General features: G+C 36.1%; 3 protein-coding genes and 1 long non-coding RNA gene across 4 annotated transcripts in view; 2 read left to right on the plus strand and 2 right to left on the minus strand.

Moving 5' to 3' along the window:
* LOC104736487 overlaps positions 1–1,488 on the plus strand; it is a 3,463-nt gene extending 1,975 nt beyond the window's left edge. Inside the window, exons 2-6 of the mRNA XM_010456482.2 lie at positions 40–155; positions 669–792; positions 902–1,050; positions 1,161–1,223; positions 1,313–1,488. Coding sequence (XP_010454784.1) covers positions 40–155; positions 669–792; positions 902–1,050; positions 1,161–1,223; positions 1,313–1,349 — 489 coding nt within the window. The 3' untranslated portion in view covers positions 1,350–1,488. The remainder of the gene's footprint in view (positions 1–39; positions 156–668; positions 793–901; positions 1,051–1,160; positions 1,224–1,312) is intronic.
* Positions 3,773–4,452, minus strand: LOC109128435. Its single transcript, XM_019234721.1, has one exon. It carries the CDS (start codon positions 4,279–4,281, stop codon positions 3,997–3,999), a length of 285 nt encoding a protein of 94 aa, XP_019090266.1. The 5' UTR covers positions 4,282–4,452; the 3' UTR covers positions 3,773–3,996.
* LOC109128477 overlaps positions 11,468–13,924 on the plus strand; it is an 18,712-nt gene continuing 16,255 nt past the window's right edge. Inside the window, exon 1 of the long non-coding RNA XR_002034899.1 lies at positions 11,468–11,823. This is a non-coding gene — a long non-coding RNA (uncharacterized LOC109128477). The remainder of the gene's footprint in view (positions 11,824–13,924) is intronic.
* LOC109128476 lies at positions 13,182–13,736 on the minus strand. Its single transcript, XM_019234865.1, has one exon. The coding sequence runs from the start codon at positions 13,714–13,716 to the stop codon at positions 13,432–13,434; it is 285 nt and encodes a 94-aa protein (XP_019090410.1). The 5' UTR covers positions 13,717–13,736; the 3' UTR covers positions 13,182–13,431.

The raw sequence follows: 13,924 nt of genomic DNA on the forward strand, positions 1-13,924 counted from the left end.
TGAAGGTTTTGAATTTGATGTTGTGAAACTTTGTTGTAGGCTCTTGTTGGTGGACCTTTGGTTCAAGCTCGGAACTTTGCTGCTATAACTGGTGTTAATGCTGGTATAGCTTGTGTTATGAAACGGATTCGAGGCAAGGAGGATTTAGAATCTGCGTAAGTTTTTTTTATTTTGATCTTTGAGAATTGTAGCTGTAACCTATATGGATCTGTAGCTATCACTAGAGATTGTATTGTGTGTGTGTGTGTGTGAATTGTTGTTTCTTGGTTATTACATTTCCATAGGACTCAGTTCTGTTCTGCACTTGTTTTCTGATTATCAGTTAGGTTTTTTTAATAAAGCTGGCTTAAGTTACAGGTCTTAATCAGCTTCTCTGTCATAGGATAGTATAGATTCCATGACAGGGGAAAAAATATGACTTTGATTTAATGAAAATTTCATCGTTTATGATGACAGAAGTACAATCTTATCCGGAATCAGCTTGTTATTGATCATTCTGATGCTTAAGAAAAGATTCACTGTTCCTTTGTAGGGCTTTGACCTGTGTTTATAAATGAAACAACATAAACCCAAATCTTTGATGTGTGGTGATTCAAAGTGGCTTATTTGTTTTTCTTTTTTTTGAAACTCGATGAGTGCGGAAAGAGTCATGATTTTAAATTGTGCAGTGTGGCCGCAGCATTTGGATCTGGAGTTGCATATTCTCTGGTGAGCTCAGGATTACAAGGACAGCCTATGAATGCTATCACCACTGCGGCCGGTTTCGCTCTTTTTCAAGGAGTATTTTTCAAGGTGAGTGATCATATATAGAGGATAGTAGAAGATAATACTCTTCTTGAAACTAGGTAGGCATGTCATTAGATCATCAGTTTCTATTCTCTTATTTTTCGGTTTTGTTCAGTTGGGTGAAAGATTCACTAAACCAAGCGTTGAAGATCCATATTACAATCAAGGCAGATCTATGTTGTTGAAACTGGGTCTAGAGAAGTATGAAAAGAACTTCAAGAAGGGTTTATTAGCAGATCCCACTTTGCCATTGCTCACTGATAGGTACTGTACTGTTTTGAGCTCCTGAGATTTCGTTTCTGTATCAACTTAAAAATAAAAACTGTCTTTATACTGAAACCTTATGCCATCTAAACTCTGTTCCGTGTGTCTAGTGCGCTAAAAGAGGTGAGCATCCCGCCTGGACCAAGGCTACTGATACTTGATCACATCCAAAGGTTTGAATATAACTTCTCTATCTATTTCAGTGACTTGAATATGTGAAATAACAAATAAGTGAAGTGAATTGATATTGGTGATTACGCAGGGACCCTGAGCTGAAGGGCAAACGGGGTCGTGGTTGAGACTTGAGAGCCTCTGTGTGTCTTCGGCTGTGTCTTTGTCTTTGTAAGATGATGTTATAAGGATCTCAAGCACTATTATTATTCTTAATTATTATTATTATTGGCTGATGTTGCTAGCAATAAACTTTGATTTCTTCTATCGTCTGACGAGCTATCGTTTGATTCGGTTACTAAATACTTCATGTTAGATTTCTTTGAAACGAAACTATATAAAGTCGCAACATATCTTCAAATGATTCATGATCTTAACTTGCCCTTGATTTGTGCTGAATTTTGAAGTGTAGTACGAATCTGTATCTTCCCATGTGTTTTTGTCATTAACGCTTTTCAAATATTTTTACCAAATATATAGTCTCAATAGCAAAGAAAAATGTAATCCACATCTGATTTGTCTATGATGGACCTAGAAATGGTTGAAAGGGACAATCCAATAAAAACTCTTAATCAAGCAGAAATGTGATTATTGAAAGCCAAACTCTAAACTCTAAACTCTAAACAGTCATGTTTGTGGTTATTTTAATTTAACAGAAACCTAAACACATGGATTTTGAGTTTTTTAACAGATTTGTTGATGGGTTTTGGAAACCCAACATTTGTGTGGTTAACAGAATTCCTATACAACTTTGCATCATCTTTCTTACTCGAAGTAAACAACTGAAAGGGGAAAAGAGTTTGTCCAATTTAAGTTTTTTAACAATAACAATCAACATCATCTTTCTTACCTTCAGTATGGATTTCGAAAGATGCACTATATGATTTTGGAACTTTGGTGTTTTTTGGTAAAATATGATTTTGGAACTTAAGAAAGAAAAAATTGATGTTGGAACGTGGAAGCATTTGTTAAGAAACTTATTATTTTGCTCATGTTGAATCTCGTGTTACTTAAATTAAATTATAGCTAGTTTTAGTGTAATGAACCTCCTTTGTACTTCTTTTATTCACATATCCTTGTGCTTAATGACTAATATGTTAATTAAAATACCTTCACTAGAATAGTACGCAAAAGTCACCTAATAAACTATATGAAATGTCATTTTCGTCGGTGGCTCGTGAGTGGTCATTGTGTTTTAAAGAGAAAAGAAAGAAAAAAATTGTAGTGTACTTGGCTTTAAAAATGAATCATATATTCTTAATTGCATATGCTTTCCCTTATAATAATTCATGATGTTTTCTTTATAACATTGGTTCAAACAGGTTAACGTATACATTTCAAGAAAAACATAAACCAGATAAACAAAGCGCAAGTAGTTTAATAACATATTTGAGTTGTTGAGACAATGACCATCCTAAATTTCCTATAAAACTAACCGATTGCGTTTCACCATTCAAAACTTTTGGATGTAGTTAGAAAATAGGATTGTTTATTTACTATTTTATTTGTGTTAGGTATCACATCGACATCTAAGAACAATTGATATAAACACATATTTATGAAAATGACTCGCATTGAAGGCATGTAGATGCGAGGTCATATGTCTTACATATATATGAGACTTTTTCATTTTCCCCACGAATTAGGATATATTTATGGGTCCTCTCTTTTGGGTTCAGCACTTCAGCTTTCCAAATTTTTCTGGTAAAGATCACATTAGTTTCACCAATAGGTCGCCGAATCTTTTGAATAAAGACACATTGTTTTTCAAGATAAGAAAAAAAAGCTTCAAAAAGCTCACTGTCAATCTCCCTTAAAAAAAAATGAATAATGCATATTTTCCTTTTTGTTTTCTTTAAATGCAATATTTTAGAATTAAAAGGTCTTGTTGCACCAAAAAAAAAGAGAATTAAAAGGACCTAATTAATTAAAAAACTGGTAATAAAGAATTTGGAACAAACTTGGTTAGCTCAGATTAGGTCAGGTAATATGGTATGTTAGAAACTAATTTTGTTCCGAAACAGACCCTTTTTATAATTGTGTTTTCAACTACACTCAAGTGCGGAATTATTTTTAGAAACTAGATTTGTTAATCATAACCATTATATATATGTTTACACTACTAATATTGGATCCGTAAATTGGTTTTCATTCTTTTCCTAGAAAACAAACCATATGTATTACTACTATATGTTTTTCTTGCACTAAACTTCATCAAAGACTAGAAAACCACTGTTACAATGCCATAGAAAATTAACAACGGGACCCAAATCCTTCATAGATGCAGGAATAGTCCCAACGAAATCTAAAAAAAACGAAATCCTTTTTTTTTTTAGCAAACTAGTTATTTTATCTTTGCTATATTTTCTTAGAATTGAATTGAGTATGAAAAAAATGAGAAAGAAGAGCACATGATTTCTTAATTGCTTTCAAAATCTTAAAAAGAAATTTAGAGGTCTTTAATTTAATTTTTAATTTTGAATATTTTCAATCAAGCAGTAATATTCTAAAATCTTTTGCTTTACCTTCAAAAACGTCTTCATCCATCACCTTTTTCAGACAACATAAATGTGTTTCAGATTTAGCATTGAATATTCGGTATTGCTAGACATCCAACTAATGGGATGAGAGCAAGCAATAAGAATTTACGAAGGAATTTCGAATTTTAACAAAACAAAAAACTGTACATGATGGCATTGATATGAACCATTTGGAGGATACATCATGCATCCAACAATCTAAGAACCTATCCTTTACACAGATATTTATCTTTGTCTATGGTGAGCAGGAGTCCGAGTCGGAAGAGAGACGAGAGAGCTCGTTCATGAGCAAAATGATGCGAGAGTGGTAATCACGAGCCTGGTCTAAAGATTCTGCTTCAAGCTCAGCCAGCTGAGAGCAAAGATGCTCCTCCGCCTCCTCTGCCACCTGCGTCCGCCTCCAAAGCTGTAACATCTCTTTCTTCATCTCCTCCACTTCCTTTTCCATCTCCCCGTTCTTTCGTCGTAGCTCCTCCACCTCCGAAACCGCCATCTTCACGTAGTTTCCTCCTTTCCCCATTATTATTATTTTTTGTATCTTTGAGTTTTTCTTAGTTTTTTTTGCTTGTTGTTCTTCTTCTTTTGGTAATTTATTGTTCCTTATATAGGCGTCTCTGCGACCGGGCTTTGGGTGGGTACATGTCTAGGTTCATTGGTATCTCTTGTTTTTGGTTCTTATTTATCGTTTGTTATTTCCGTCCTCTAGAACATATTTAAAAAATAAATTTTCCCGATATACACGTTGGATCAGTAATAGATTGTGATTTGTTTTATTTACCGTTTGTAGATTTACGTAGGAACTTTTAAAANATTTTTTTTTTGTATCTTTGAGTTTTTCTTAGTTTTTTTTACTTGTTGTTTTTCTTCTTTTGGTAATTGATATGTTCCTTATATAGGCGTCTCTGCGACCGGGCTTTGGGTGGGTACATGTCTAGGTTCATTGGTATCTCTTGTTTTTGGTTCTTATTTATCGTTAGTTATTTACGTCCTCTAGAACACATTTAAAAAATAAATGTTCCCGATATACACGTTGGATCCAGTAATAGATTGTGATTTTTTTTTTTTTTAACGTTTGTAGATTTACGTAGGAAATTTGAAAACGCTTGACCAATCTTTTTACGGTGGCTATATTACTATTGAATCTATTGTAGGCATTAATGATTGGGAGGCCCATAAAATGTATTATTTTTGATCATTGTGTGTTGAAGAAAGATGCAAATTGTTCTCTAAAGATTTTTGGAAGCATTGTAAGTGTAAAGAATATTAAACTTGAAGCACATAATATTGTAGTATTTGCTCATATGTTATATCTAGCTTTTGTTATACTTAATAGTTTAGAGCCATAGTAATGAATCTCCTTGTATATATATTTCAGTTTCATATTTTCTTGTGCTTATTGACTATGTTAATGAAAATATCTTCGTACACTAGAATAATACTCCGACTATAACGTAATAAATCATATAAAAAATGTTATTGACGGTGGGTCGTGAGTGGTCATTGTGTTTTCAAGAGAAAAAAAAACAAAGAAAAATTTGTATTACGCTTTGGATTTAACTATGGGTGTGAAAATGATTAACCGAGCCCAACTCAACTCATTATCCAATGAGTTAAAAGTTAAATGAGTTTATGAGTTGACTCAACTCATTTTCAACTCATTTAACAATTGGGTTAGATCAACCCATCAATTTATTTAGTTAAATGAGTTAGATGAATAATTGGGTTAACCCACTACAATATAAATTAATTAATATATAATATAAAATAATAATAATAATTAATCTTTACTATCCTTTTCACTATCATCATCATTATCACCATTACATAACTTTTAGTGAAAAATTATAGAGGAAAAATCAGATTTTGCATTTTTGGCGGGAAAATTGTGGTTTTGAGATTTTGGCGGAAAATTACAATTACCATTTTTGGCGGGAAATTTACGTTTGCGGGTTTGCGTTTCTAGCGGGAAATTTACAGGTTTGTGTTTTGGCAAGAAATATACGGGTTTACATTTTTGGCGGGAAATTTACATGTTTGCGTTTTTGGCGGGAAATTTTACGGGTTTATTTTTTTGGCGGGAAATGTACGGGTTTGCGTTTTTGGCGAGAAATTTATGGGTTTGCGTTTTGGTGGGGAAATTGCGGGTTTGCGTTTTTGGAGAGAAATTTACAGGTTTGCGTTTTTGGCGGGAAAATTGTGGGTTTGAGATTTTGGCGGGAAATTGCAGATTTGAATTTTGGTAAGAAAATTGCGGGTTTGCGTTTTTTGCGGGAAAATTATAAATTCTGAATTTTGGCAAGAAACTACGGATTTCAATTTTTAGCAAATATTAGGAATTTGTGTTTTTGGCGGGAAAATTGCGGGTTTGAGATTTTGGCAGGAAAATTATGATGATGTTGATGATATTAGGTTGATAAGATAGAAACTGATGGGTTAGTGGGTTAACTCATAAACCTATTATAACCAAACTCATTTGACTCATTAACTCATTTAATCATCAACTCATTTAATCCATCAAGTCATTGTTAAATTTTTCAACTCATTAGGATTCTTGATTTGAGTTGAATTGAGTTGAACCATTAGTTTTTACCCATTTTGACACCCATAGATTTAACAATGTATTGAATAGATTATACACTAGAAAAATTCTCCATGTGTATTCATGAAGTTCTCTACTTTTTTTTTTCTTTTGTTAAAGAGTACAATTAAAAACGTATATATTACACAGCCATGACTCGAATTCATACAGTTTTTAGAGAGTGAAAGGGAGAAGATTAAACATACATACATATTTGGTTACACAAGAAGTTGTACCATCTACGACCGACGGTAAAACATCATCAATCAAAAGACACAATACTTCCACTGTCATCAGAGTTGTGGTTAGAGGCGTAGTGCCAACCAGGACAGGTAAGGCTCATAACACGGTTCAAGTTAGGTTCTCTTATATGGGTTTCAAGAATAGCACCAAAAGTTGGCTTATGAAAATTTAGCCAAGACACAAAAGGCCGAAGCTTATCCGGATCATTAAGACCTCAAATATTCCAACAAAAAGGTTGTATATACAAGGAAAAAGAAAGAGGGTTTAAGAACTAGTAGAAACATCCTCCTGGATAGGAAGATGCTTCTCAGAAGCAGCAGGAGGGGAGTCTAAAACCATTTCAGTAGGCAAAGAGGTGACAATGGTTTTAGAGAGGGGGTCAGTTTTCTTAGTGGGCGAGAGAACTGGGGTTGAAACAGGTGCATGAAAAGAAGGTGGAACAGAAGGGTGTGGCAAAGGAGGCTTAGCTAAAACATCGAAAGGATTAGAAGTAGCTATTTGAGTGGGGGTCAAGGTGGAACCGTTTATGGAGGGGATGAGCACTTTAGTGGTTTTTTGAGGCTGATGGGGAGAGGAACTATGTTCAGGAGGTGGGGCATGCTGACTCCTTGAAGAAGGCCCCGACGAACAGCCAACTTCAGTAGTAGTCTTTGGAAGGGAACCAGGCACACTTACATGTGTAGTTGGTCCCTTTGTTTCATTAGCTTTAACTGCGGTGCTTTTTACAGTTTCTTTGACTGATGATTTTTTCGTTTGCGTCCAGGAAGGGGTACAGACGGACATAATCTGATTACATGACCTATCTCCTTGCAGTGAGTACACGTAGGCGGGATCCACGGATACTCAACCTCGATAGTAATGACTTCACTAATCCTTGGATCCTTCACCAATTATTGTCATTTGGAAAGCTCCGGCTGCAGCTACAGTCATCCACCAATCCAAAAACCTGCTCACCTGCGAAATCATCATTCAGGGTGGTCATAGGTTTTTCTTCACAGTTTTATATGCGCCTAATACTGGTGAAAAGCGAACTGACCTTTGGTGTGAACTCTTGGGGCTCCAACAGAGACTAATGCTTGACTCCAATCCTTGGATCTTGTGTGGTGACTTTAACCAAATTATCCACCCCGCAGAGCACTCTAGTCCTGATGTCAATCGGTTAACTTCTCGTATGCTGGAGCTAAGGGACTGCCTGTTACAACTGGAGTTATTTGATTTGCGTTTTCAAGGATCCCTGTTCACCTGGTCAAACAAAAGTGTTTCTAATCCCATTGCAAAGAAGCTAGACAGAGTATTAGCAAACAACCACTGGCTTACTACCTACCCCAATAGTGTTGTCTCCTTCCTAGCCCCTGAAATCTCTGATCATTCTCCATGCCTTTTAAACCTCTTTGCACCCCTACCCTCAGCCGGTACAAAGCCTTTCAAATTTTTTAACTTTCTGACCAAACACCCTGATTTTCTCCACACGGTTGATACTGCTTGGAACTTGGCCGGAATTCTGCATTCTCAGGAAACATGTTTGTCAACTTTGAGTGCAAAACAAAAAACTTTAAAGAGAGAATTAAAAACACTTTCTCGAGAGAACTTCTCGGATATTCAAAACCGAGTGAGAGAGACTAACATGTTGCTTCAATCTGTGCAGGTCCAAGCTTTGACGAATCCCACCCCTGCTCTGTTTCAACAAGAAAAAGACATTCAATCAAAATGGAAGTTTCTCAGGAAAATAGAGGAAGCTTATTTCAGACAGAGATCCCGTATTAACTGGCTAAAAGAGGGAGATCTAAATACTACCTATTTCCATCGGATTATGCAAATGCGGAATGCTTTTAACGCCATTAGATCCTTTACCTCTGCCTCAGGATTTGTCATTGAAGATCCTATTGAGATGAGCAATCTAGCCGTAAATCACTTCCGGTCTTTGCTAAATCCGGCATTCCTCCAGCCACTTAGCGCTTCGATGAATTGGTTTCAGAGTATTTTGAGCTATCGTTGTCCACCAGAACTGAAACAATCAATGGTCAAAATACCAGGAGCAGAGGAAATAAAGACTGTGCTGTTCAAGCTCAATGCTAACAAAGCTCCAGGACCGGATGGATTTACCTCAGCGTTCTACAAGTCTTCTTGGGGTATTCTTGGTCAAGAGGTCATCTCGAGTATCCTCCACTTCTTTCATACGGCTTTTCTCCCATCTGCGGTCAATGCCACCATACTTGCTCTAGTCCCCAAATCTCTTGGTGCTTCAATGATATTGGATTTTAGGCCCATCTCCTGTCTAAACACCTTGTACAAGGTAGTGTCAAAGCTACTTGTGGCGAGACTAAAGCCTGCTCTCCCTGATCTTGTGCAGCCAAACCAAACTGCATTTATTCAAGGACGGTTGTTAGTTGAAAACACTTTATTAGCTGCTGAATTAGTCAGTGGGTATCACAAAGAGAATGGTGCTAAGAGAATTACTATCAAAGTGGACATTGCAAAGGCTTTTGACACTGTACGCTGGGAGTTTATATTTAGCTGCCTTAGAGGTATTGAAGTTCTAGAACTATATCTCAGGTGGCTTAGAGCCTGTATATGCACGCCATCTTTCTCTGTTGGGTTTAATGGGACTGTTCACGGGTATTTCAAAGGTTCCAGAGGCTTGCGGCAAGGGGATCCCTTATCTCCCTATCTGTTTGGCCTTGCCATGAATTGTCTTTCCGCCTGTTTGGACAAAGCAGCGGCAGAGGGTAAGATCAAATATCACCATAAATGTGAAAAACAAAAACTAACCCACATGTGTTTTGCTGATGATCTGCTGATTTTTACAGATGGATCTGCCTCTTCAGTGCAAAATATTATTCAGGTCTTACGTGAGTTTGAAGCAGTCTCTGGTCTAGCGCTTAGTTTACCAAAGACTAGTTTTTTTACCTCAGGCCTCTCCCAATCTGAGATTGCTCACATCCAAACAATTTCTGGCATTATTCACGGGAAACTGCCAATCAGATATCTAGGATTACCTCTATGCACTAAGAAACTCACCTTATTGGATTGTGCCCCGTTGCTACAAAAGGTAAAGAGTCGGTTCAACGCTTGGTCTACTAAGACTCTCTCTTTTGCTGGCCGGCTTCAAATGCTTAATTCGGTCATTGCAGGTATTTCGAACTTCTGGTGCTCGGGTTTTGTCCTGCCAAAAAAGTGCATTAGGATCTTAAACTCACTGTCTAGTGCTTTCCTTTGGAAAGGCACGACTGAGGGTTCCCATTCAGCAAGAGTCGCATGGACAACAGTCACAGCAGAGAAAAGTGAAGGAGGGTTGGGAATTCGTGACTTGTTTACCTGGAACAAAGCCTGTATGGCGAAACTCATTTGGCTTCTCTTCTTCAGGTCAGGATCAGTTTGGGTTGCTTGGTTTAGCGCAGCTTTCCTGTCGGATAACCTCAGCAAATTCTGGACTCTTAAACCTAACAGCAAATACTCTTGGATAACAAACAAGCTTCTAAAGATCAGAGATTCAGTTTATCCATGGATAAAGGTGAACGTGGGAGATGGATCTAGTTGTCAATTCTGGTCAGACCACTGGAGTAAACTGGGAAGAGTGGAAACTTATCTTTCAGGCGTCGGACTCTATCAAATAGGCATCCCACGTGGAGCTCGACTAGCTGACTTATGGAGACAGGGGGATTGGAGGCTACCACCTGCAAGATCAGATGCGCTGGTCAATGTGCATATTGAGCTCTCAACTATCACCCTACTGCAACATCCGGACTCTTACTGCTGGTGGATCGATGATCATCTTAAAGATTCTCATACAACAGGAAACATTTGTTCAGCTCTAAAGGAGAAGTTACCGACCGTACCTTGGCATAGTATTGTGTGGTTTTCTGGAGGAATCCCTAAGCATAAGTTCCTCACTTGGTTGTTTGTGTTGAATAGATGCCCAACTCGTGATAGAATGTTGAACTGGGGCTTGCAGGTCGATTCCTGTTGCCTACTATGTGCCGCCGAACCGGAGAGCCGGGACCATCTTTTCTTTGACTGGTCGTTTGCTTGGTTGGTGTGGCGTACCGTTGCGGAGCGGTGTTTATTTACCCCTTCTAGATCGTGGTCTGTGACGCTTCAGAGTCTCTTATCATTCAGGGGATCTCGGGTCTTAAAGAAACTCATCCTTCTGGCCTGGCAAGCTACAATCTACACGCTATGGACGGAGAGAAACTATCGGCTTCATCGAAACAACTACAAATCCTCTGATCTTCTACTTCGCCAGATTGACAACATCGTCCGGAACAGAGCCTCAAGCTTTCGTGATACGAACCCGACGCTCTCTCTTGACCTTCTCCACCTTTGGTTCTCCAACTCTGCGAGGACGATACCCTAATTGCAAACACCTAATTTCTGGCTGTGATCTGAGAAAACAAACTTTCCATCGATAAGTCTTCGGGTGGCAATAATTGAAGTTAGTTTGGAGTGGTTGGCGAGCTCAACCGTTTTATTGGTTCAATTACAACTACTGGTTCAAGTTGTGGTTCTCTTCTAACTAGGTTTTATCTTTTTAGCTTTACTATTTCTACCCAGCTGGGCTTCTGTATGTTTTAAATTTATCTGAACTGCCCTATAAAACCTCATTTGTTTTCTCTCTTAATTTTTAATTGAATACCTTTTAACAAAAAAAACACAATATATATCTTAGTTATTTGTTCAATAACCATCCTAAATTCCTAAAGAGACTTATTGCGTTTCACCATTCAAAACTTTACATGTGTAGTTTAAAAACTGGATTGTTTGTATTCTATTTTGTTTATGTTAGGTATATATCACATCGACATCTAAACCAATCGATATAAACACACATATATATATATATATATATATGGAAATAACTCGATGGCATGTGATGTGAGGCCATATATCTAATTTTTGGATCTCTTTATTCGCCTACCAAATAACATATACTTCTCTTTAGGCTTTAGATTTCCAACTATTCAGGTAAGTATCACATTAGCTGGCTCCGCCATCCCGAAGGTCGCCGAATCTTTTTGAATAAAGACGCATTTCTGTCTGATATAAGAAGAGAAACAAAAAAAGCGTATCGTGCCAAGCTCCTTTACATAAAAGTGTTTCAAAATAAATAAATTGCATATATTTAGTTTTTTTTTTTTTAATTCGCAATAATTTTATATTTGTAGAATTAAAGGGTTGTCTTGGATAAAGAGGATCTGGACCAGACTTGTTCGCTCAGTCTCAGGTCAGGTCACCTTGTCTCTGGTACGTCAGAAACTAAGCGTTGTTCTGTGCTTCTACTATCTGTTGCAATTCCACTCAGGTCAACGACTCAATGGACCTATAAACTCCTTCAGAGACACATGGATTAAATATATATATGGAAATAACTTTTATCAAACATGTCAATTTAACCACTCGAACAAGATTATCATACAACTAGATTATAACCCGTCGTACACCGCGGATTAAGTTATTTTTGTTAATATACTATTTTAATACTAATTTTGCTAATATACTCTTTTGTTAATTTTAGTAATTTAATATATAAATCGTGGTATACTGCACAATAATTTTTCTTTACTACAATCTTACTTAAATCAGTTTGATTCAACATATTTTATATTTGTGTTGTTAAAACATTAAAATGAGGATTTAACTCGTATTGATATATCATATTACTGATAGTTTATTTTTTAGTATTATTAATTTAATCATGTCATGTCATATAACTTGTCATATAATATAACTCGTTTGTGTAATTTTGAAAATTTAATATGTTTAAGTATTTATAATTTTAAACTTTTTATTAAGTTTAGATCTATTAGTTATAAATTATAAACTTCTTAAAATTTTATAATTTACTATATATGTATGTTGAACACACACTTTTTATATTAATTGAGTAATATATGTTTGTTTAAAAAATTTCAAATCACAATATATGCAGGAAAAATATATATATTTTTATTAATTTTATGTATTATATGATGATTCACTACATGTAAATTTTAAAATCAAAAAGAGATGATAGGAGAATAGTTTTTTTTTTCATTTGGAATAATCTTATAAATATCTTTATTAATTATAAAACATTATATACAGTATATGGATATTTAAAATATTTTAATTGTGTTTGGTTACAAAGATAGTAGAGAAAGTTAACTAAACTTGTTTGGATAGGAATATAAGCATTAAATAGCACTAAATGTAAAAACTTTCCAAAAAACATTTTTGAGCAAAAACTGTTGCAAAAATACTAGTATTGATTGGCTTTTCTTTTTCAAAAGGAGTCTTAAATATCTTCTAAATAACATTCTATTTATCTGCCGTAGTTGTGATTTTCGGGTTGCTCTCACAAGACGCGGAAGATGTATGTGACATATCGAGGACTTTGTGTTATCTACCGTTGACGGTTCAGTCTTGGAGGTCTAGTGAAATGCTTCGAGTGATAAAAGTCTTTTGCAATTCGGCTTGCGGTCTACCTTCATCTCCAACATCAAATCCAGAAAGAACAATTAAAAATCATCATCGTTTCATCTAACTCATTTAAATAGTTTCATTTTCATCACTTCGATTGAGTGGATGGACAAAATTGTAATTATGAATTTTTGTTTCATCAGTTGTAAACCTAAATCGTTTTCATTTTATAGGAAATATTTACATTCTTAGCAAAAAAAACTAGATTCGATTTATTCAAACATAAAAATTAAATACGTCTCAACTTTTTTTTTTGTTTTTTTGATTTATATAGAAATCTCGAAGAGATCCACTTTCGATATAACAAAACAAAACTCTACATATCGGAGGATACATCCAACAATCTAAACAAGAAAAGACTAAAGAAGAACCTATATATCTACATGTGCTGTTCTACGGTGAGGCGGAGGCTGAGTCGGAAGAGAGACGAGAAAGCTCGTTCATGAGAAAGATGATGCGAGAGTGGTAATCACGAGCCTGGTCTAAAGATTCAGCTTCAAGCTCGGCTAGCTGAGAACAGAGACGCTCCTCCGCCTCTTCCGCCACCTGCGTCCTCCGCCACAGCTGCAACATCTCTTTCCTCATCTCCTCCACAGCCTTTTCCATCTCTCCGTTCTTCCTCCGTAGCTCCTCCACCTCCGAAGCTGCCACCGTCACATAGTTTCCTCCTTTCCCCATTTTAAGGTTTTTTAAAGACTTTTNTTAAAGACTTTTTTTGTTTGTGTCTTTGAGTTTCTTTGTTTATTGTTTGCTTTGTGGTTTGTTTTTTGGTTCTTGAACCGTTCCTTATTAATAGACGTCTTTGAGACTGAGGTTTGGTTGTTGTATATGTCTAGGTTCAATGTATCTATCAATATTCTCTTGTTCTTCTTTTTTTTTTTTTTTT

The sequence above is a fragment of the Camelina sativa genome, chromosome 13 (assembly GCF_000633955.1).
Source record: "Camelina sativa cultivar DH55 chromosome 13, Cs, whole genome shotgun sequence".
NCBI lineage: Eukaryota > Viridiplantae > Streptophyta > Magnoliopsida > Brassicales > Brassicaceae > Camelina > Camelina sativa.

Bases quoted from the DNA above. Each gene is read 5' to 3' on its own strand.
- LOC109128476 (XM_019234865.1), bottom strand. From the start codon at position 13,716: ATGGGGAAAGGAGGAAACTATGTGACGGTGGCAGCTTCGGAGGTGGAG.
- LOC109128435 (XM_019234721.1), bottom strand. From the start codon at position 4,281: ATGGGGAAAGGAGGAAACTACGTGAAGATGGCGGTTTCGGAGGTGGAG.